The following is a 24,356-nucleotide window of genomic DNA, read 5'->3' as shown; positions in this document are numbered from 1 at the left end:
TTTACTCTCAGGTTTGCTGCCAGAAACTGTGTTATTTCTGAGAAAGAGCTGCACTGATCCCTTCCCGCTTCACTTTGCCTCTGCCACCACAAAAAGCCCCAGCGGAGAGCAGGACGAGCAGACCCACTGGCAGCAGGCAGATGTTATAGGAAAGCTCATCTGGGAGGGTCTCCCTCCTGTGAGGACACTGGACCCTGTCACACAGCCCCAGTCTCTGCTGGGAGCCCACCTGGGCACGCTGGGCCACTTTTTGGCTTGTAGTCTGAGGCTGCCAATGAGCCCATGCAGACTGGTGTTGCGTTTGATTCACATTATTTACGGTTTGGGTGACATGAAGCGTTACTAGACATATACTCTGCGACACCAAGAGCTGATGTGCAATGCCCGGGGCATGTTTCCTACCCGAGCTATTATGGATTTAAATGATAGCATTTTCCAAGCACTTGCACCAAGATGCTTTCAAAAGCCCTGTGTGCTAAGCCTTAGCTGAACAGCTGAATGATCTCTTGCAGAGACTGGGACACAGAAAAGAGGAATTTAGTCAATTCCTTATCAGTTACACCCAAAATGGCTTTTATTTTTTTCTAGGAGGACTTATCCTTAGAAACAGCAGCTTTGCCTTCCTTGCCTTTGCTGGCTAATGTGGAGTTGGAGCTCTTTGCCCTTACAGAGTTACTCTGTTGTGTTCTCACCAGCTTCCCACCCCAACCCTGCTCCTGGTCATCTCCATCTCCCAAAGTCATTCTGATGCCCAGGCATCACCCTTGTTCCAGGGATGGGGCCCCAGGGGCAGGAGCAGAAAGAGCCAGCCCTGAGCCAGATGGGCACTGGTAAAACGTCCAGCTAGAATCTTAAACAAGATACAGGAGAGAGATGGAGGAAGTTTTGTATTTCATTGTGAGTTGTTGCTGATAACTTAGCAGGGCTCCAGCAGGACACAGAATACTCCAAAACACCCACAACAGACACAGCACAGCTTTTTATCAAGCAGAAAATGAGTTCCTCTCCCTTCCCTTTATCTTAAAAGACACCTCTCAGGGTCACTTACCCAGAAAAAAACAGGAGAAGGAACAACACATTTTATGCTTATGTGTGCCTTTTCTAACATAATATCCTGCTTGAATCCCCTGACCGACACAAAACCAGGGTGAATTTCTTGGGGACGACCAGCAGAGAGCACCCGGAGAGCATCTCCCTGGCCTCTGGCATCTGCAGCCCAACATCTGAAGGCAAACTGAAACCAGCAGTGGATTAGCCACAGCTGCCCTGGCACAAGCCATCCTCTCCCAGCCACAACCTCTGCTCAGGCAGACCAAGAGCCAGCGAAGCACCACATCAGGCCTTTCTCCGCGGATTTCATGGTCCTCCCTCCTATTGCCAGCGGGTGGGGAGGAGGAGGACAGGGAAGAAATAGGATCTCACTGCTTTCTCCTGTGCATCACAGAAAATAAATCCAAGATGGATTGGTGACCTACTTTGTCTGAGAGGCAGTAAATAATATGTACCACAACTGATTGCCTTTCAGATTCATCAGCCATGTGTAACAGATAAATCTACCCGGGCAAAGAGAGTTTTCCCGCAGCACACCACTGCTGGAGCATGGCCCTGGTCTTAGAAAGCCCCAAGGAACGGATCGATGAGAGGTACGTGCCAGAGACACACAAAGCTGGAGATGCTCAGCAGGTCCGGGGTTGACTGACAGCAGCTGGGGGAAGGGGAAGGTGGGCTGGATGGAGGTATCTGTCACACAGGCACAGAGCCACTTCACGTGGAAGCTCAGCTGATCTGGCACATTGGTGTCAGGGCTGCTGTGCCTGTGCATCATTCCCTGATGTTTAAATAAGGTCCATCCACACAAAAGAGCTTTTGGAAGAGGATGTAGGGTATCCATGTGTAACGTAGCTTATGTTGTCTGTGTAACACACAGGAAGGCACTGGCACAAACCTGCTCTGGGGTTCACTGGGCCACCAGAAAGGCTCCTTTCCTGACATGCCAGCAACATTCCCAAATCACTGCATGGCCAAGAACCAAACGTGACCAAGCTGGGTAGCCAAAACACAGAGGGATTCAAGAGTCATCCACAGGTGTGAAGCCTCTTCCAGGGAGCTCCCCCTGCTGCCACCAGCCAAAGTGGGGTCCTGCAAAGCCCAGCAGGTCCCAGCACAGCACAGCAGCCCCAGCACCATCCCTGCCTGGGCTTCCATCTCCCACAGCATGGGAGTCACCACCCTGGCTCATGCCAGCCCAACCTGCTGCCCACCACAGCATGCAGCTCCACCACAAGCCCCACACCCCAGCACACCAGACAGAGGTCTGCTGAAGCCAGTCAAAGGTTTTCTGGGTCAAATCAGTCCCTCATCATCTGCATGTTGCTGCTCCATGACGGGGGCCACAGGGACTGGCCATCTCTCCCACCTACAGCCAGGAACTGCATCCTGAACATCCACACTGGGGTTATCCCATCTCCCAAACCTGTGCTTAGGCAGCGCTCAAATCTCTGACTGCCTCTCCTGCTTATCTAGGGAAACACATAGGAGCTGCTGCATCACATCTGCACTGAATTGCAGGTCCTGACATTTTTTACAGGGATGCATGGATGTGTGTACATGGCAGGGGGAGATTTGGCTTCCAAAGAGGAACAAACCTGATTCAGCCACAGTTTTACAGACTGGGAGAGGCTGAGCAGGCAGGGAGAGCCCTGGGCTCTCAGCAGATCAGCTGGGGCTGCCACTGAGCCCCAACAACCAAGACCTCTGGAGCTAGAGGAGCTCCCTGCAGGAGGACAAGAGGTGCTGGGCTACAGGACTCTTATCAGGTTGCAAGACAAAATCCTTGTGTATAAATTGGGTCAACCCTTGCAAAGTAACCTCACACCTTCCACAAAATTTTCTTTGGCTTAAGTTCAAAACAGAGCTGGAACAGTTTCTTAAATAGAACTACAGGGACAAGACCAAGGCTGAGAACTCGAGCAGGCACTGCTGCTCACCATGCCGGAGGGGGTGTGGATGCAGGAGTGTGGGACAGTGGGATCTGGCTGGGTTTGATCTGGAAAATACTGGTAAAACTGGTCTGTAGGAAAGTGCTTTATAAGAATATTGTTGATGAGATGGGATGAAACAAGATCCATAAACACCAGCCCAGGCACAGGACGAAGGTTGGAAGTGATCAGACCCAGGTCTTTGGACAGTGGGTTGCCAGGTGCAGTGAAGGGAAAGGCAAGCTGGAGCCCTGCCAGGTCTGCTCACCAGTTCACAACTGTTAAAAAGCCTCTGGGTGCTCAGACCCAAAAGCAAGCCAGGTGCAACCAGCCAACCCATAAACACCAGCAGCCCCAGGGCAAAATCCAACACAGAAACCCAACCACCACCAAGGTCTCCGGTTCACACAGTGCAGCAGCGATCATCATAACCCTCAATTTTACACCAGCATCCAAAGCACCAGAAGGTCGTGCTTGAAGGCAGCATGAGATTACGGCTCTTTCTCCCACCTCACCTTCCCCAGGAGCTGGGGGCTTCTGCTGGTGCCACCACTCACACATACCAACTTTAAAATAACCCCTGGCAGCGCTCACCTGTCCCATTTACATGGGGGGGGGAAGCAGCAGAAACATATTTCACAAAGAGCTGGCAGATTTTCTAACCTGCTGTATTTTCCTGCCCTCGGGCTGTGCTCCCATTTATCCACTTGCGAGATGGATACAGCAGCTCCTTCCCGCACAGACCGCCCGGCACGGTGGGAATAGCTCTCAGTTTCACGGACAAGTATTTATAAGATGTTCGTGCTGGAGCCTGTGCTTCACCTACCTGTTTTATTTTTAATCTTTATTTCATAGAGCTCAGACAATTCTTTCGAGGTTCCCATGAATGATCTTTATCCCTTTTGCAGCTCATTCCAATTGTGTGAATAAAATTCCTGGGTGGCCCTGGAAGAAGAGAAAAAGGATGACATTTGAAATGAAATAAGAAACTGAAAACAGAATATATTTTTAACAAAAACTCACAATTCTAACACCAGCAAGCCATAAACAAGCATGTTTGGCATCTGTAAATCCCAAAACCCTTTACAGGGAGAGGTAAAAAAAAATAATCAGATGAGTGGGTTTATCTGCATTTCATAGGCAAAGGGACAGACATCCTAACAAGGGGAAGAGTTGAATTGCATATACATATCTAGTGCATCTCACAGGGCAGGGAAATAACCTTGAGATCAACTTGACCACATAAGTTATGACATGAGCATCAGACCACACGAAAGCTCCCAAAAGCAGAGATCCTGAACTGCCCTCAGGATCAGTTTTAACTCTCTTCTCCAAGTGGGGATGGATCACTGCCACAACAGGCTTTGGAGCATTTGTTCTTTTATTGATCCACTCGTCCCTGTAGCAGGAAAGGGGACAATGGAAGGATATTTGCCCTCAGTGTCCAAGACGAATCTGAAATTTGTGTCACCCCCCACTCTGATATCAAACAGAGGGTACTTGCACCCCCCCTGGGTGATGCTGCGCCGAGTCCTTCACTCCGGAGGAAGGGGCCCGGCTCTGCGGCGTGGCAACACCCCCCCTTAGTGGCGGGAGCCGGGAATAAGCCTTCAAACCAGAAATAACTCTAATAAGGGACAAAATGATCTCCTGGCTCAACATGGGTCTGGCGTGTAAAACTGGGTGTTAATCCGGCTGTGTTTCCACAGCGTGGTACTTATCACAGCTTTCTAAAAAAAGATACATGACATCAGGAGAAGGGGGAAAAAAAAATTTCTTCCTCAGAAGGGAAGGATGCTGTGTGCTCCCCTAAGGGCAGAGCAGGGTTGGTTTTGCAGGAGAGGTAAGACAGGCATTTCACTCCTTCCCTCTGCCAGGGCAGCCCAGGAGCACAAAGCGGGAGGGAGCAGGGGGCAGGATACAGCCCCACGACGGGGAGGGCTCCAGAGAGCCGTGGCTGCAGGGATTGTTTGGCAGAAATTAATCTGTAAAGAAAACTCAGCAGAAGTTAGAGAAAATAACAATTTTGTGTTCGTCTGCTTCTGCAAGGCCTGAGAAACGGCAGACAAACATCAGCTGGGGCTGTTTTGTCTTAATTCAAACCTCGATTTACACCAACCCTGGGAATAGACAAGTACATCAGCAGAATTGAATCTAAATTTCTCCCCCTGTAATTTTGTCCTTTTGGGCAGATCTGACACTAATTTTGATACTCATTACCTGCTGCACAATTACAGATAACAGGCTTTATTTTTACAGGGCTGCAGATTCTAATTTGATAGCAGAGTTTTTAAAAGACCAGCAGTCTCCCCTGACAGAGGCACTTGGCAGCACCATCCCCAGCTGCTCACGCCAGCACGGCTGCTGTCACAGCTTTGCAAACACAGGACCATAAAAACACAGTCTATGCACCAGACTTTGCACTCGAGTTCTGGCTGCTGAAGTGAGGAGGGGAGCAGGAAGGTGCCTTTGCTCACCCGCAGAGTGGTGGCAAACCTCAGCGCAATGCGATGGAGCATCTTCCCCTGCAAAGCAAGACACTGCCCTGGATCTTTGTCCAAAGCACAGCTGGGCGCTGGGCTCTCCCTTCCCCGATGGACAGGCTCAGGTGCAGCTCAGTGCCCTGGCCAAACTCAGGACTGAGCACAGCGCATCTGCACCAAAAAAAAAAAAAATTGTACCTTAATAGGTATCTCTGTAGAACGGAGATGCAAGGCATCCCTTCCCCTGGGCTGGCTACCTCACTTGAAGATGAAGTTTTGGGTGAGATTTCCAAGACCAATGAACCAAAAAAACCCAACACCTAGAAAAATTAGGAATGCAACTTCTATTTATTTCCCTACCACATCTGTTTAGTATTCTGAAAAAAACAAACACCCTAATGGATTTACAAATAAAAACCCCTATAAAGTTTGCCTTTCACAAGCTATTAGGTCACTAGGTCACATATGCCTCAGGTGATGATTTTGACCACTGCCAGCTGTGCACGTACAAGCCTGTGGCAAGGGGAGATGATGAGCCTGTGCTGGTCCCTGGAGCAGTTCTGCTGAGTCTTTTCACAACGGGGGTTTTAACTCCCTGAAATTTCTCTTTTCTAATGTTTTCCAAATAGAAACATTCATTTCCTCACTCCGAACCCTTTGGTTTCCACAGCAAACTGTTTTCCCTGACCTTGTATCATATTTTAATCTTTTATTATTGTGTACTGGCAGAGATGAAGAATTGCAGTTTCCTCGCTCCAGAAACAAGGGGTGGATTTTAAGTTTCCAAAGCACAATTAGTTTCCTGTCCAGCTGCAGCCAGCTCTTAAACACAAGTGGTCTTCATCTCTTGTAAAATCCAGGAGCTGCTCAGCTAATCCTCAGCATGTATCTACCAGGCTAAAATTGTCCTTTTAATTTCCTAAACCTCTAAAGCCACAGGTTAGTGTCAAACAAAGCACATGGGAAATTTTACAAAGTTAGTGCTTAGAAATTGCTCAATAAATACAAGCAAAGGCAGGAGAGGAGGCACTTTGCTGCTCTGAGTAATCCCCAGGGTCAAAGCATTTTTTGTCAAAGCAGAAGCCCCAGATGCCCACCCCGACCTCAGCATCCCTTTGCACCCCTCACAGCATTCAACACGGGGTCTGACAGCCTCTCTTCCTGCACCAAGCTGTGATAGCACTTGTGAAATATCATCAAGGTGTAAACAAGTTTAGTCACCAATGGGAAATTCATCTTTTTTTCCTCCCCAACAGAGCGCACCCACAGCCCCAGAGGAGGCACGCTGCCCGGTGTGGGAAGGCAGGAGAGCTGGGATGGAGCAGCACGCCGAGGAGTGGGGACAGCTCCTGAACCGAGCCGAGGTGTCCCCAGTGCAGCCAACAGCCCTGCAGTACCCCGGGATCCCAGCGCTGCCCCGGGAGGACAGACCCTCCAGACACTCTCTGTGCATCACAGCCTCACCGTACTTTTGTGGGAACACCAGGCAGCGACAGCTTGTGCTCAGTCTCAAACCTCTGTACCACCGCCAAGCAATTATTCATCGTTTTATGCTCTGCAATTTACTTTGCTCTGTGCCATCATATTAGTTAAGTACTGCGTGTCAGCAAGGCCAGCAGGGTGAGTTTGGGCCATGCCAGTAATTGCGCCCAGGTTCGCAGGTCTCCTGCCTGCCTGGCCAGCGCAGCTGCACCCGCACAAGCTCTGCGTGGGAGCAGGCAACAAGCTGGCTTTGCCAGGGCCGGTCTGTGGGCGAGCCAGGGAACAGGGTACACCAGTTTTCTTTCCCTTAAGTTACAGGAAATACCCAAAATAGGAAAAAATACTTGATTCACCATTTGCAGCCCTCCGCGGCTACATGCAGGGCTGGCTCTCCCCACCAAGTGTCCTGCCACAAAGCCCCCTGTGAGCAACCCACTGTTTGCACAGTGCTTGAGCCAAATCAGCTGTGAGAACAAGATAGGACTGTGAAATCCCTGCAACCATCAGGAACAAGTCCAGCCCTTTGAGGGACATAGAGCAGCTCCCATGCTGCAGCCGTGGAGCTGTGCGAGCTCAGCACTGCTCTGCCTCACCAGGTACCACACCCAGCTCCATCCTGAAGGAAGCCTGCCAATAAAAAACCCTGGGTGTCCTCTTTTTTCCTTACCCCATTATTTTTGCTCTCCCTAGCTTTTCCAGGGCTTGTCCCAGCTGGAAGCAACGTCCTGCTTGTAGTCAGAGCGCTGCCATCATTCAGGAGCTCCAACTCTGTTATTCCCCCCTTATCCCTGATAAAAATCAATCTTTTTTCCATGCCTGGATTCAAAGAAAGGGTCATCTGCTCTGCTGAGGAATGCAAAATGGCAAAAGCAAATACAAATTTTAAAATAAAGCAGCAACCTGGGGTTTCCACAGCTTTCCAGCAAGCTAGGCCATGGGAGGGGATTCCTCTCCCACACAGCAGAGGCTCCTGGGACTCTTTCATCCGGTCTTTCGCTTAAAGCTAAATTAAATTTCCAGGTATCGCTGTGACTGAGGGTTCTGCAGCCTGCGAGGGCTCTGTTACTGCAGAGGCTTCAAAGGGACAACAGCCAGGGACACAGAGCCCTGGACTGAGGGGAGTCTCCAGCAAAACTCCCTCCCAGGTTCTCCAGCTCCAGTCCAGGGACTCCACAGCCAGCATGAAGTTCAACCTCTACAAGGTTTTTACTGGAAATAAAGCAGAGTATTCAAACTAACAGAAAAATGAGCAAGTGGGGTCTTTTTTCCTCACCTGCAGAGCAGTGCCTACTCCTTAGCCCCAGGACAGCCAGGCTGGTAACGTCCACACAAGAAGGAGCTTCATTTGCCAATTAAAAGCTAATTGTCTTTTTACTCATTAACTATGCTAGGCCTTGCTCATTTTCCTTGACAATTTTCTGCCCCTCAATCTTTCTTAATAATCACTCTGCAATGCAGGATTACAGCACCAGACCAGCAGTTAATACTTCTCAGCCTCATAATCGCTTAATTTAGGGGCAGCTCCCAAACTTATGTGCCAGGCTCACGCACCAATTTATTTTCCAGCAGACTCTTGCCTGCTCAGGACTCCCAGCTCATGTTGACTCTGGGAAAGAAATCCAATTCTGGGCTTGGTTTCATAGTCACCCAGCACAGGAACAGCCGAGCCCACTAACACCCAAGCAGAGAGGGATGGTTTTATGACATTTTCTCTTAAAATAACAACAGAATGGAAGCAGCTAGAGCCAGGCTTTCAGACAAGTGGTCCCAACCGTCTCTCCAAAGCAAACATTGCAGCACTGAGAAACAGAAATAAAAATGACTTCATGGATTCGCTTTGGCCCCAAGCTTGTAGAAATGAAAAATGAGCTGGGTTTCTAAAACTGCCTCATTTCCCAGGATCCAAGGTTTTATTAACAAGTTTGTCAGTAAGGATTTTTTGACTATTTCCAATGCAAGCCACAACCTGAAATGAGATTTATAGAGCCTTGCTGTTTTTCCACCCTGAAAAGGGACTGGAGACAGTGACCCCATTAAAAGGCACAGGAGTGCACAGAACCCCTCCTCCCCACACCTCTGCTGTGTGGCTATCCCCAGCCAGAGGCAGATCTGCCACGATGGCTTTGGCGGCTTGCAAAGGCCAGCACACCACAGCACAGCCCCCAACACAGCTCAAAGAGCTGTTCATGTGCTGGTCCAACTGCTGAGCTGCTCTTGTTTTTCCAGCACCTTTCCAATCGCAAAGTTAATATGTTGCTACAATTGCCACATTTCATCCTTGTCTCTGTCAAAACAGGACACTGTACTACTGACACTGCACTGGAACAGCTACACAGATGCAGCTTTGGCCTCCAAAGGAAGGACGAGGCTCTGCTATATCACCCTCCTGGTGCTTCCAGCCCGCTGCCTGCTGCCGCCTCCATCCACTCCGGCAGTTTTGCAGAGATCTCAACCACACTAAGCTCAAACACACTGTGGCACCTTCCCAGAAAGTAGCTACAATCGTTATTAAACAGCTGATAAAAGTACACTAATGGTAGGGGAGAAATCATCCCTTCTGCTCATGCCAAGAGGCTAACGGGAATTCAACAACTTGCCAAGAAAGAAAAGATCCCACATGAAAACCAGTGCTTTGCTGCACTCACCACCCCAACACAGCGCTGCGAGGCCCCAGGTAGAGTCAGAGTCCGAGAGACAGGGTGATGTTAGCACCATTGTTTATTGAAGGAGCACAGCCCTGGGGAGAGGCGCCCACCGCCCCCCTTCTGCAGCATGGCAGTACAAAACAGCCCCACAGCGAGCAAGGGGCCGGCTCCGAACACGGGTCACCCCAAAGCACGTCTCCAAGTGCACAACACCCTCCCTCCTCCTAGAGTGAAGGGGGAACTGCTCCATCTCCTGGGAAAGCCAGAAGGAGAGATGCAAGACATACAGGAACCTTTGCAAAAGCCATTCCCGAGGTACCAGAGGAGCCACACAAGATCCAGGCAGGCTGCGAGATGTCTCCACACACTGCTCCAAGGTGGAACGTGGCTGCATGCTTCTACTTTTGCAGAACTCGGGTCTTGCAGAGAGAGGTCTTGCTGTTAGCTTCCCTTGTTTGCCTTTCCATAATGATCCTAAAACTTGCATTCCACACATTAGCCAGCAGTTAGCCCAATTTATTACAATATAGATCTACCTGGGAACAGAAGGAAAAAAAATACATCCCCACACAGTAAGGCCTGGCAGAGGTGATTGTTTCCTGTGGTTCCCCCTCCCCTCCACTTATAAAAAAATTCTTAAAAATAAAATAGAAAAGAAAGGCAAACAATCCTTCATGATAAGATTAAGGTCCTTGATGTGTGACTCTGTTTCAGCATGCCCAAAAACTGTCGAGCTTTCTCCTGCATGAAGAGTTGGTCTCGGGTTCCACCACAGGCTACCGCTTTCCAAGCTCTGGTCATCTACAGAAGGAAAAGAAAGCATGTGTGCAACACAGGTAAGGGAGAAGACACAGTGTTGACATCCTGTTTTGAAAGACTGCAAAAATAAATAAAACTAACAACTATCTGCTAGTTTTTGGGAAATAAAGGGAAATAAATCTTTGGACTTAGGAGCACCCATCTGGAAACCAGGAAGAACTTCCAGAGCACCAGTTTTACTCATCACAGCTGAGCAGGTTGTTTCTAGCAAAGGAGGGTTCTGTTCAGCAGTTTCCCAGGTGAATGATCCACTTCAGGACAACCCTTACTTGCCTTGAGACAAAAACCCCAAAGCATAAACCCACTAAGGCTCCTTGTGCTGAAGAGATTCCAGAGGGATAGGAAGAATTCAAGAACAGTTTTGGGGTTTATTCCCAACCAGTTCAATTCCTACAGGAGCTGCTCAGTCCCAGATCTAGATTTGTCAGAGCCCATCCTTAACAAATCTGGTGCCTTCAGTTTCAGCAGGGTCTCAGCTGAAAAGTCAGGTGTGCTTCAGTCACTGCGTGCAGAAAGGGCACTCATGAGCTGCTTTTACACTCCAAGAAAACCCCTGCAAATCCTTTGATAAATGCAGCCAAGAGATACACAGTGGAAAGACCCATTCAGATGCACCACAAAGAGCCAGAGCTCAAGCTTCAGCATGGGCTCACAGTAACAACCTTCCACGCAGCCAGAGCACGGCTCTGGGGCTGACTGAGGTTCAGCTCACAGCTAGGTGAGCTTCCTTAATAAATTACTGCCACTGCTAGCAACACCAGGAGCCCAGAAACACCACAGACAGCTCTGCTGTCTTTGGGCAATGGGATTTCACTGCACACCACACAAGCTGCCTTACTGTCACCTTCAAGTCACTCCCAAAGCTTTATTTATATGGATCTATTAGCTCTCAGAGCAATATGACCCTGCCTAGGACAGGAAGAGAAATGGAAGTGGTTAAGTAGCATTTATTTTGAGAAGGGGAAGGAATTACTCTGGCTGAGGAGTACTTATTTGTCAGAAAGAGCTTTCACAACAGACAGCTCTAATCCAGGGACAGACACAATCTCCCTTGCTGCAGTGTTTCATGAAGACTGAGCCAAGGCTCCTCAGCGAAGACAATACTGCACCCTGGGCTTTTCCTGCGATGTGAAAACACCCCCACACTAGGCCCCCAGTTGCAGTTTCACTCCCCACCAGGGAAAGCATATATTTCCCTCCTTATTCAAGCTATCAAAGCTCCTGTGACTCAGCAAATACCTGCAAAATCATGGTCCAAATGCCCTTCTCTAAGCCACACTGCCTCACAAAGCAAGGATATCTCCCTACTAACGTGCTCTACCTGCAAACATACCAAGTGGTGAAGATTTTAAATTAAAAAGAGAACAAGAAACTGCTATGCCCCAGAGGGCATTTGTAGGCTGCTGTGACTCCAGCACAACCCAGACACAACTGTGTGGAGCTGAGGAACAGAGTAGCTGTAACAGCACCAACCTCACCACAAGCTACAGGGTGGCACATGGTCAACTGGGGCTCTGTACTGCCACGCATTCAGGTGAAAAGCAGGATAAAGCCAGCCTATGCTGTCTATGGCACACAGCCTTCACCACAACCTAGAAACACCTAAAATCACAGGGGTGGGAAATACCTTTCTGGTTAGCATTTATACAACCCTTCAGACTTGCCATGCCCACAGAAACAAAAAAGATGAGCCTACTGTGGTCCACCCAAGGAGTGCTCACTGGAAAAAGGAATGTTTACTTCACTGCTGGATCAATCAACCAAATTCCCTGATGGATTGGGACAGGATGCAGATTCCCATGAGGAAATCCAGGGCCAAACATGCTAAGCAGGCCACAGCTCTGATCAACTACAGGGCTTTGAGCCCCAGCAGAAGGGCAAGTTTACAAAGAGACAGAAGGAAGCCGTAGTGCAACACCCTTGGCTCAGTATCTCCAAACCTTGGTGCAAAGACAACCCCAACAGCATATGGATACCTATGCAGGAGTGTACAGAGCTTCCTCCCCTCACTCCTCCTCCCAAGGAGGGACAAGGGCTGAACTACCATCTAACCTCCTGACTGGGAGAGCAGTGGCTGCAGGGCTCACCGGTGCTGGTGGTCTGAAATGACTCGGCATTTTCCTGTAGGACATTTTCTCTGGCTGCACTTGCACGAAGGCTCTGTTGAGCAAACTGCTGCTGTTCTTCCTGCTTGAGGAGGAAAGGTTCAGGGACCTTGACAGGAAATTCACAGGCTGCAAAGGGGAAAAAAGACCCCACAACTTATAAGGAAACAAGCTCTAATGGTGCTGATACTTGGCCTGGCCAAAAGGCCAGGTAACAAATCCATCCCTTCATCCACATCCACAAGAGCAGCTGCAAGTTGCAAAGCTGCCACCACTGCTCTGTGCAGTTTCTTTGGAGCAGAAGCCAGCTCTGCCCCTGCTCTGAGCACAGCACCCCTCACCTGGGCTCTTTTGAAACAGACAGTCTTGGGGAGGGCAGGTATATTCTGTGTCATATCTTCATCCACAATATCCAGGGCCAGAGACTTCCGGACCTTCTTGATGGGACTCCTGCGCAGCTGGGGGACACCGAAGAACAAGTGTCAGCATGAATCAATGCAGTGAACTGCCATCTCAAGAGCCCAGGGCACACCAAGCCCACACTGCCCCAGGTGTGCATTGCAGCAGCACCCCAGGAAGAAGGTATGCTGCAGCCCTCCTCACCACAGGGCACAGCAGCTTCCAGTGCTCTCCTCTTGGCACAAAAATCCAGTTTAGAAGACAAAGTCCCTTTCAATAGGAAAGGAAAGCCAACAGGGCAACCAACACAAGACTCTGCATACCAGCCCACAGCCTGCTGGGAGCCCAAAATGCCACAGATGATCTGAGTGTGCCATGGGGTCTCTCCTGTAGGATAGGGACACAGCATCTCCTTCCATGCCCAGAGTTCAGCATAAACCAGGATACAGCTGGCAGTATTTTACACAGGCCTTAACCTCAGGCACCTCTTGCCGATTAAAAGACAACAGCCACAGGCCAAAAAGCTTTTGTCATCAACAGTAGCATTAATAAAACCAGCCAAAACACCACTTCATAGCAGAGGGCAGCTCAGCAGCAGGTGCTAGATGCAAAATCAGCTCACCCCTTGTTTCCTCTTTTGTTTCTCAGGCTTCACATCATCCTCTATGATAAGTTCAATGCCAGCTTCACTTCGGAGCACCTCTTTCAAGTCTTCTTCCAGGTGAGGAGTCTGGGGCTGGTGTGAAAAAATCAGGAGAAAGCACACAAGACAGTCAAAATCTGTATGCTGGGCAGACTCCTGAGTATTTCCCTCAAAGGATAATGGGGTCAGGGAGCCCAGTGGGAAGACACACAAAAGTTACCTATTTACTTCCCAGCTAGAAAAAATATGTTTCTGCTAGCCTGACAGATTTACAGGATCTCCAGGCATGAGAAGCTCTTATCAGCTGAACCTCAAATGTGCCATCAAGAGACCAGTATGCACAAAAAGCCTGGGATACTGGAAACTGCCATCTCCACAACGCTTGCAGTTCTTCAGGGATGCCTAGATAAGACAGCTTCCTTGGTTTTCCTCAATGTCATCAGTAGCCAAGCACTGCAGCCTGATTCAATGACAGATTTTGGCATTTCTAGCTGGTTTAGAGAGAAGCTAGAAGTTCTGTGGCTACTTACCATGACAAGGTCCCCTTCAACCCTCCCATCTCAGCCTGGCACTTATAAACTGTACTTTGCTAAGGCACAGGTAACAGTTGGCTCACAGCTCTGCTGCCACCTACTCCATTACACTCATTATGCTTCTGCCACTAGCAAGCAGCAGACCTGCCCAACACTTACCAGAGGCCTAATTGGTCCATATTTCTCCAGGGCATTTTTGAAAGGCGTGGGGGTGTGCGGAGTGTTGTCCACCACATACTTCTGATCTGGTGTAACAAACCTGGCAGCGGAGAGTGGGAAAGCATCAGACATGCTGTAAGCCACACAAAGTAACCCAAGTCCTTACAAGACCTCTCATTACACAAGCATGAGTCTCACGTAGCAGCAGCAACCACCACCTGCCTGGCTAGACTGTTCCTGGGGTGTGAGCAGGGCAAACAGGCATGGAAGACCCTTTAGCAGGGAAAACACCCTTCAGATGTGCCAGCTATACTGCTTCACCTTGGCAGCTACCAAGCACCCTTGTCAGAAAGCAGCACAGCCTCCTGACACAGGCAACATACAGCTCTGCAGGCCAGCCCTACCCTGCAATGCTTCTGCTGACAGATCTGCTCAGGCCCAGCCTGGGCTTGTGACAGACACAGCTGGACCAGCAGAAGCCCTGGGTGCAAACGCACTTTGAGCGGCCAAGCCAGCTCACGCTGCCTGGACAGGGCAGCTGCTCTGGACTGTGCCAACAGAGCAGTTTTGCTAGCACAGCCAGAAACCCCAAACACTGTGCAGCTTCAGCCCACCAGCAAAACATTCCCTGTGCGGACCAGTCCTCCTGATCTGCCTGGTACAGTGCCTCGAGTAATCATCACGCCACACTGCCCCTCAGGTCAGGCAAAGCAGAGGGTGCAGAGCTAAAGGAATGGATCTGAGCAGCTCTTGTTGAGGAAATCAATCCCTTTTCTGTTGCACAGGGGTCACAGAACAGCAACGTTTCCCAAAGATATGCACAGAAGGCAACAGCCCACCCAGCAGCTGAACACAACAGTGGTCACTTGGCTGTGGCCCAAATCAGCCTGGACACTTGCTCCCTGCAGCTCAGAGAGGAGCTGCCTTTGGGGGAAAACACTGATTTAAGGAAATCCACAGCCTGTCCTGTCCCTCTCTCAGTAGTGCCACTGCAAGTATTGGGGGCAGTGTGTTTGAATTGGACCAGACTCCTGTGTGGAAAAGAACGCTGCTCAGGTGGGGACAGGGGAGGAGGGGGCAGAAAGGACTTACGCAGAGTTCTTCTGGAGCAGAGGGGTCTTGTCCCTGTGCAGAGGGGTGGTGACAATCACCTTCTGACTGCACACAGGCGTGGAGGTCAGAGACGGGTTCTCCAGTTCTAGTGTATCCTGTTTGGTCCAAAAGTTTAAGAACTGCACAGCACAGGAAAGAAAGAAAGAGAAGACACTCAGTCTCAAGCATCCAGCATAGTATCACAAATCATTACTTTTTCCTAAATATGAGGAAAAGTTTAAAGTAGGGACAATCCTCCCATACCAAGGGCACAAGAGTATCTGTTCCAGTATAAATCACAATGACTGTTACAGACTTATACAGTCTTGCACATAGACACACACGTGAAAGTTGCCAGGTGCCTCACATCTATAAAGATTATTCACTTCCCCTAAGGGAGGAGGTGATACGTCTACAAGCAGCTATAAGGTGGGAGAGAAGCCTCTCCTTGCACTGGTCCAGATAAAGCCAAACAAAATGGTGAAGGAGGTAATGCCAGCCCACCAAAGGTCTATTCCAACCTCAGGCTGGCAAAGGTGAGAGAAGTCCATGTAACAACAGCATACAAGTTAACAGATTTTGCATTGATCTGTCTTCAGCCTGTGAAGAAAATGTCTGTGAGAAAATGTCAAACTGTTTGTTAGGATTTTACTTCATAACAGCTAATAAGGGACAACTTTACTCTCACAAGGAACGAGGTTTGTACCCAAGAACCTATCAAGAGCGAAGAGCTGTGTGTGTTACACTCACTGATGGTTCAAGCTCATCTCAAAAGGCAGGGCAGGCCATTTGCCTTCTCACAATCAATCCTGGCCTTCCAGCCTTTTACACTCTGTAGAGCTAGCTGCACATTTCAGGCACTGCTTTGATTTCCCAGTTCTTGCTGGCCTTGCATTCAAGGTCCACCTGAACCTGAGTGTTACTGCCCTGTGGTGCTCTCCCACATGCCACCCAGGGCTGCAAAACCAGCAGAAATAAAGGCCTAAAAGGCACAAGTTGACAGGGTCTGAACAACAGAGCAGCTGTGGGAACAGTGGGGACACTGCAATGCAGCAACCTTTATTCTGTTTCACAGACAGAACTCCACCACACCACAGAGCTCCAAGGTAATGTATGTTGGAGACCCTGTGTGCAGACATGTGTGGACACTGTAGGAGTAATCACAAAGGCTGAGAGATACCAAGTCCCTTTTGCAACAAAGACAAGCCCAGGAGTGTTTTCCCAAGCACAGCAACTCAGAGATCTGCACAAGGTGTGTGCTGCCAAGCCTGCCTGTGTGACTTGGAAATGAATTTTCAACTGGAAATGAATAGAGAAAGCCACTTTTCACTGCTGCCACGGTGCTACCCACAGCTGGGGCAGCAATGCCCTGGGGACAGAAGCAGCATGCTCTCCAGTGATCCTGCAGCAGGCAGGCATGGCCTTCCTCAGACTGGGCAAGTACCCTGCCCACCACACAGGGTAGCTGGGCTTCCCCAACACTGCAAGCACTCCCAGAGGCAGACACAGGCTGCTGCTTCCACAGGAAGGGCAGAGCTGAAGACAAGCAGTGCCAGAACCCAGCTCTGTGCCTTGTTTTAACAAAGAAACACCCCCTGAACTGGTGCTGCCTCATTCAAGGGAGGAGAAACACAAAGCTGGCAGAACTGATGGGAATACTTGGCATTAAAGCAAGTAGATGGAGCAGTAACATGTTTATTAGCTCACGACCAAGCCCAAGTGGAGGAGCACAGCCCATGCTCTGCCACTGCTCTGTACCTGAGATGGAGAGAAGGGCAGTGTCTTGACAGGGGTGCTCTTAGGTGTCATGCTGTTGCAGGAGTCAAGGAAGGAAAGGCTGGTGCTGGTGGCACTCTCCGTGACGGGGGAGAGGGAGATCTTCCTCTTCTTCTGCCTCTTCAGCACAGAGGGCGGCGTGCCAAAGCTCACCTCTGCATGCGGAGAGATGGGGATGAGCTCTCCCTTGCTGCTCTTGCTTAGGTCGGAGATGGTGTGGCCATCCAGGCGGTACTCGGTCACATTGGGCAGGGGGTTTTGCCTCACTGGGCTGCTGCTGCTACTGCTGCTGCCGGCAGAGGGTTCCTCAGGCAGGTCAAACTGGGTCAAATCACACCAACCATCGGGGTCCTGCACACAAGGGAAACAGTCAGAAGCAGCTCAGGAAGGAAAACTGAGCAGCTGACCGGTACAGATGCAGATATGAACTGGGGGGTGAAATACATGGATCTGTGAGATTGCACTAGCTTTTCAAGGAGCCTGGCTAAGGAGGGGAAAAGTCCTCCTCCCCTCTGCTGCCAGCACAGCTGAGAACCAGACCAGGGAAGTGATGCAGCTGAAAGCTGCTGCTTGTGCATAGGGCAGACTTTTCTATTTATGTAAGGTTGGTTTCCCAGTTCAGTTCACAGCACAGCTGCACAAACAGCTGCACCCCCGTGAAGAGGGGACAAAAAAAGCAGCTGGGGATAGGTCTGGGAACAGGGGCTGAATGAAGTGACTGTCAACCAACACCAAACCACAGTCTTGGGCACATCAGTACAGCTGGACACCGGGGTTTTGCTGTAATGTGCACTGCTGAAGACTAAAAATAATCAGACTAGTTCACAGATCGGTAGCTCAACCCCACCAATACCCAAAGTACCATACAAGCGGGCCCCTAAGGGCCCACAGATGGGCTGTTAAGCCTTGGGCACAGACTCTCTGTCCTCCTATACACATGCAAAGTGGATCCTTCGTGGATAATCAGCTCATAAGCTCCTCAGGCAAGCTAGGGGCTACAGAGACATTTTCTTCTGATGGCAGCAAAGTGCTTTGTTGATTCCAGCCAGCCTCCCACTCTGGCATGCCTGTCACCCGGGGGACCTCAGCACTGCTCAACTGGCCCAAAATTACTAGTTTCTGTGAGGCTTCCTCCACTAAATGCAAATGGTGGGGTCATCCCAGTGTGAAGGGGTCTGTCCTGCATAAAGTGGGCCTGGCCTATTCCCAGTCTATCCTGTCCTATCCCATCCTGTAACAGGAGAAGGAAAGCCCATGAGCATGAGCCCAAATCATTATGAAAGGGAGAGCTGGAGACACTGGCTGATACAGAAATGCTTGAGATCAGGTTTGCCAGCATTTACAGCCTCCCACACCAGCAGAGACCATGCACATGGACACGGGCCTAGGGGAATTTGCAAGCCCAGCACAATACTGGCAGAGCTGGAAAGGCCTAATCCAGACCTGGAAAGGAGACAGTGGGAAGCTGCAAGCCAATGACAGACCTAGCCCTTCTCCAGATGCCCATGGTGATGAGCAAGGGGACCCAGTAAGTTCATTCAAGGGAAAAAGCTGGGGATCAGTCTCCCTACGTTAGCTGGAGAAGCAAGGGCCTATTACTTACAGATTCAATCATATCCAGAGCTTCATTGAAGGCTGGCACAGATGTTGGGATCAAATAGTTGGCAGCTTCAACGACCCATCTGTATGGTGATGTGACAAATGAAGAGGCATCCTCGGGCACAGCATCATCTGGGGTCCCCTCAGTGTTATGCTCTGCCAGTTCAGCAGCTGGCAGCTCCGAGGGTAACTCCTGTACACCCGTCACTTCCTCATCGCTGATATCCTCTTCCTTTATTTCAGAGATATCGACTGGCCAGTTTGGCAGGACATTCTTTGCGCATACAACAAAAAAAATCCAGCCGTTAGTAGAAACCAAGGGAACAATGTCAAGTCCTGGGGACAAAGAGCAAGGGTCCCCAGATACATTCAACTGTGCCTGCTCTCCTACCTGCCATTCAGTTTCTTTCACACCCTTGTTCTCCCTCACTGCTCTGTCCCATCCATCCTTGCCTGAGCAGGAGTCCATGCAATATTATGAGCACAGGACCGTTTAACTGAAGATTTCACTTCACGGTATCCCAGGAGAAAGTTGAACAAAGGCTGAGCAGATTAACACTATTCTGCATTTCCTACTTTTGAAGAGCCTGCCTTTGAAAACTACATGCTTTCTTCTTAAAAAAATAACTGGGTATGCTTTCCCTGCCTCTTTTTTTTGGAGGAAAGGGACACAATGTCTCTTCACCATGCCCCCACACTGTCTGGAGCAGCCTCCTTCTCCCACCAGCAACAGCACAACACAGCCAAAAAAATCGTGTGTCTCCAAGACAGATGAGATTGGCAAGATAATAGTACTAGCAGACTGCTGTCCTCCACCTGGATAACACACTCAGGCTCACATTCCACCTCTAGCTCCTGAAGGGAGAGATCCCCCAACAGTCAGTCTCTTGGGGAAGGCTAGGGAAAGGCACAGACCATCTATGTAGACACCTGGCTGTGTGTGCCAAATGCAGCCCGAGAGGCAGCAGAAAGGTGGATGAACAGCTGATATGCATGAGCAGAGCAGGGGGCTGACCCAGCTGCCCACTACAAATGTGCTGGTGCAGTACCTGGCTCTCAGCTCTCGTTTGACTTTGGCTCTCTTTGTCATCCACCTCCACAAGGAAGTACAGTGACTTGGACTCCTTAGTTTCACTGAGGAAGCCTCCAGTGTCCACCTTCCGCTTGATGGTGGAGTTCCAGTGATTCTTCACAGCATTGTCAGTCCTGCAGAGAAAGCAGAAGGAAATAGAAATCACCATTTACAGCAGCTTTAAAGCACAGCTAACAACTCCTACACACTCTCTAGCCCCATCTTATGAGCCCAATACATGCATCTGCACAGGCCACTCAGCTGTGAAGACACCAGTGAGCAAAGAGGTCCTACCTCCCAGGCAGCAGCTTGGCAATCTCTGCCCAACGATTCCCCAGGACCTTGTGGGCCTCAAAAATGATGCGATCCTCCTCCTCTGTCCATGAGGACTTCTTCACCTCAGGGTTCAGGTGGTTATGCCAGCGTTCCCGGCACTGCTTCCCTAATCGCCCTTTCAGGTGCTTGGCTATCAGGGTCCATTGTTTGGTGCCATATTTTTTAACCAGTTCAATTACCTTTGAAGAGAGCAGGAAGAAAATAAGGAAATGGAATAGAGGAGAAGGTCAATACAATCACCTTCAGGCTTTGCTCTCCACCTCTTTTGGGACCAGGTAAAGGCAGACAGAGAAAAGCCCCTTAGGAAAAAGAGCTGGAGGGATCCAGCACTGACAACCAGGTGTACCAACACCTGCAGGAGCAATGATCCAGCTGAATTTCTGAAAGAAACCGATTCCATGCAAACATTTTGCCACATGGCACCCGTGAATGCAGACAACAGCTCACAGAAGATGGAGTGGAAACTGGCCTGTGCACCAGGAGCAGAGGGACCCAGATTTAGAAACACACGCCCATCCATTTCTGAGCAGGAGCCAACTCCCACATGCTCCAAGGCTCCTCTGCCTTGCCTCCTACCAAGGGGACTGTTGTCACATGGCCAGGTCCATCAGCTCCACACAGGTCTGCCAGCTGGGCACAGCCTCCCTTTAACAGTGTGCTACACCAAGGGCATGCCAGGGCTGCTGCTCCATGCTCCACTAGTACCAGGACACACAGCCAGAGCTCCAAAGCATAAACAAGCCACATTCACTTGAAAGCCATCCACTTTGCTGCTTCCCCTTCACCCAGGGCTTTGTCATTTCTGCCCGAGGCTGAGTGCAAATGCTTCTGGGCACAGAATCTGTTCTGAGCCCCTGGAGTATGTCCACGGCATAGTCAGAATGAAACAATCTATTACCTGCAACGTTCAGCCCACCAAAATCTTAGAGAGGAGGCTGAAGGTTTTCAAAGAGCATTTGTATCCTGGCCAGCTGTGCTCAGCTGAAAGGTGTGGGTAGATAGGTGATGCTCACAGTGCTCTTGGCCCAAAACAAATGTCCCTACTGCAGACTCATAACTATCAAGCACACATATGGACCAAGGACACCAAACAGGCACAGGCCAAGAAGCTGGAGCACTTGCAGGGCAAACGACTGTGCAGTGTCAGGAGGAGAAAGCTGGAGCCCAGCCTGGCCAGGATGGGTGGGCTGGCAGTCAGGACATGCAAAGGAAGGGGAAAGCAGGCAGCAACCGCTCTCCTGTACGAAGGTGGAAGGACATCGTGAGAAGCTTCCTTAGGACATGCTTGACATAAGACACAGATGGGAGGGAAAAGGACTGTAACAGCCTGTAATGGGACCAAAAGGGAAAGAAATGGAGGAGCAGAAGCATTGCAGAAAATATTGACAAACTAGGACATTTTGCAGCGGAAAACCTTGGTAAAAGTTGAATTCATTCCAGCTTTTCTTAAGCACATCAAGATGTCTGAGCTGGCCCCTCTCAGCTCACTCTGGAATCAGCAGAGAAACAGGCACCCAGAAGTCATGATTCACCTAGCCGATCTCAGACATTCACTTCAGTCTGTCTACTGTGGCACAGGAAATGCCAGTTTTATTTTCTTTTTGGTCCAACATGGCCAGGTCAGGTGGAAATCTGCCAGTAGGCAGATGAATTAATTCCCTTTACTGCTCTCTCCCTTGGCAGCCTACTGTAGCAGTACTGTCTGAAAGGGAGAAGGTGTTCAGCTGAAGAGGCCTGGACCTACTCCTGCACATCACAACTGCGGCTGCATTAGGCTGCTCAGAACAGGTCAGAGTGCTGCTCTCAAGGTATCCACCACTGGAAAGAATTACCCACAGCTTACAGAAGGGTCTGACACCTCTGTCCTCTGCAGACAGTTACAGTCCAACACTCAGATACTCTCAGCCCTGACTTACCTTTTGGTCCTCCTCTTTGGTCCAAGGGCCCTTCACCAAGTCTGGATTCAACACTCTCAGCCACCGGTACTGACATTGCTGATCGCTGCGGTTCTAGAAAAGGAATGAGAATAGCCACGTATTAGACCCGAGGCTCCAAAAGCCCCTATAGCAATAGCAGTTGTGTCCCCCCCACACCAGGCTCTCCCACAAAAAACCTGCAGAAGCACATGGAGAATACATACTATGACCAAGACACTGGGCACAGCAAAAGGAGCCTCAATTTCTCACCCCAGCTCCAAGAGACTCACCCTTGAAAATGCTCTGTGCAAGGGTGTCTCCCTGCCCTAAAGAAGCACCACTTCACAGCCTGGAGCTGCAGACACAGAACAGAGCCCCACTGTGCAAGGTGGTGCACAGACACAGAGAACCAGTGCAATGAGCACAAGAAGTGACATGAAAACACTAGAATTCCCAGCTGGGCAAGGGGTCACTTACAGGAAAGTGACTGGCCAGGAACTTCCAGTCATTCTGCCCATAATGTCTTACTAACATCTTCAGCTGCTCATCCTGCAAAGAACAAAGACATCCACTTTCACATACACAGAGGCAACACACCCCACAGGCACCCCTGGGCTGATGGCATCAAGAGAACAAGCTAGGTATTTTGAACTGTCAAGAAGGTTTATTTGGCATTCTGCATTCAGGGGAGGAAGGTAGCCCACACCGTTCTTTAGCAGCACTCCAGTGCCTGGAACCCAACTGGAACAGACTGTTTGGTTCTGGGCTCTGTACTAGGGCAAACTCATACAGCAAGTAGAAAACAAGGACTCAGCTCTGTTCCAGTATAGTCTGGTTCAAACCCTGTGGCCAAGGCTACCTGCTGATCCAGCCCCAGTACACCCCTGACCAGACGGTCTATCTCCCACAGCCCACACACTGCTCTTCCCTGGCCAAGAAAGCCAACTGGTTTAACCACTAGCCTGATGGTCTACTGTCTTCCAGTGTTATGGGGCTCTACAGCATTTCCTTCATGAGCGCTGCTATAGCCTACAGCTCATAAAAAGAGCCTGCTACGGGCATACTTGCCTGTGTGCACTGGCAGGGCAAACAGAAGCATGAAATAATTTCCTGCCCAACATGAGCCCGAGGCTTTGATCCCAGCACAAAGACCACCTTACTTGGTGTTCAGACCCCAGGGGAAACAGGACATCTTGTAGTTTTCACACAGAACAAAAATGGTGGAGGAACTGGGAGAAGGGAATACAATTTCCCAACTAATTTCAGGCTCTCAGTCAAGATGACTAAGCCATGGTCCCAACAGTCTCAACAGTCCCTGCTTTTGCTAGAGAAAAGGGAGGACAGTTCCACTGTGCAATTAAGATTGCTGAGGCGTCAGCCATCCTCCAGAACCCCTCTTTGCTCACAAGCGTACTGCAGGCAGCACATGCCTTGCTCAGGACTCACATGATTAAGCTAAAGTGCTCGGAGCTCTTGCTCTCCAGGCTACACTTCAAACTCCCCCGAACCTCCCAGCCTCATTAAGGCCTCAGCTCACATCAGCAAAACAGACACATGGTCTTCACCAGTAGCAAGACAGCAGTAGGCGGTGTCGTGGCCAGTAGGTGAGAGCTGGGGCAGAGGCACCCAAGCACTGGGTGTCATGCCAGAGGCCTACCCCAAAGCATCTGCTCTCAGCAAGTGCCAGGCTGTCACTCACCTCTTCTTGTGTCCACTTGACTTTGCACCTGCCATCCCGCTGCTCCGGCACATCTGAGTCCGTATCCTGGTAATGCAGCTCATCCTGCTCCTCACTAGAAATAAATAGAAAAAGATTGTAATTTCCACCTCTGATAAAAACACAGCAGAGGGAGTAACCTCCACCATGCAGAGCAGCACTCGAGAGCAACATGTACTGTGCAATAGCTCCAGACCTACTCTCTTCCAGCTCTGATCCCCAACACTTCACAGACATTCACTCAGACACACCAGATTTAAAGAAGTCCCTCAGCTTTGGGCTCTCGGTACATTCAAGCAATTTTAATGCTGCTGAGAGCAGGAGAAAGAGCATTTCTCTTGACTTCTGTTCCTTCCTGTCCCTCTGGGAGGACTGAATCTAAGGACTGGCCCCATTTCCCCCCCCTTACCGCTCACCAGTCTCTGGATTGCTGGAGTAAAGAAGAGGGATGCGGGAAGCAGCCAGCAGCCAGCTGGGGAGTGCTGGGCGAGCAGCCCCCTGGGGCTCTGCACATCACCCCCCCGCCCAGCCCTGTCACCCCCCTGCTCCCGAGCCGGGGAGCCAGGAGAAGCCTTTAGAGAGGGGCCCGCGGAGCCCGGGGG

The 24,356-nt window shown here is 50.1% G+C and overlaps 1 protein-coding gene across 1 annotated transcript; it reads right to left on the bottom strand.

The window, feature by feature from the left end:
* Positions 1-9,643: 9,643 nt before the first annotated feature.
* Positions 9,644-24,224, bottom strand: MYBL2 (MYB proto-oncogene like 2). The gene is made up of 13 exons (XM_026862070.1): positions 23,737-24,224; positions 22,515-22,586; positions 22,038-22,130; positions 20,080-20,300; positions 19,763-19,919; positions 18,718-18,987; positions 17,097-17,465; positions 15,339-15,478; positions 14,247-14,346; positions 13,534-13,647; positions 12,854-12,970; positions 12,495-12,641; positions 9,644-10,389 (listed from the first exon to the last, which is right to left on the bottom strand). The coding sequence occupies exons 1-13, from the start codon at positions 23,989-23,991 to the stop codon at positions 10,261-10,263; spliced, it is 2,184 nt and encodes a 727-aa protein (XP_026717871.1). The 5' UTR covers positions 23,992-24,224; the 3' UTR covers positions 9,644-10,260.
* Positions 24,225-24,356: the final 132 nt, after the last annotated feature.

The sequence above is a fragment of the Athene cunicularia genome (assembly GCF_003259725.1).
Source record: "Athene cunicularia isolate RWA chromosome 20 unlocalized genomic scaffold, athCun1 chr20_part1, whole genome shotgun sequence".
NCBI classification, from domain to species: Eukaryota; Metazoa; Chordata; class Aves; order Strigiformes; family Strigidae; genus Athene; species Athene cunicularia.
The sequence above is the reverse complement of the archived record's forward strand: the minus strand, read 5'-3'. Positions and strand labels throughout refer to the sequence as shown.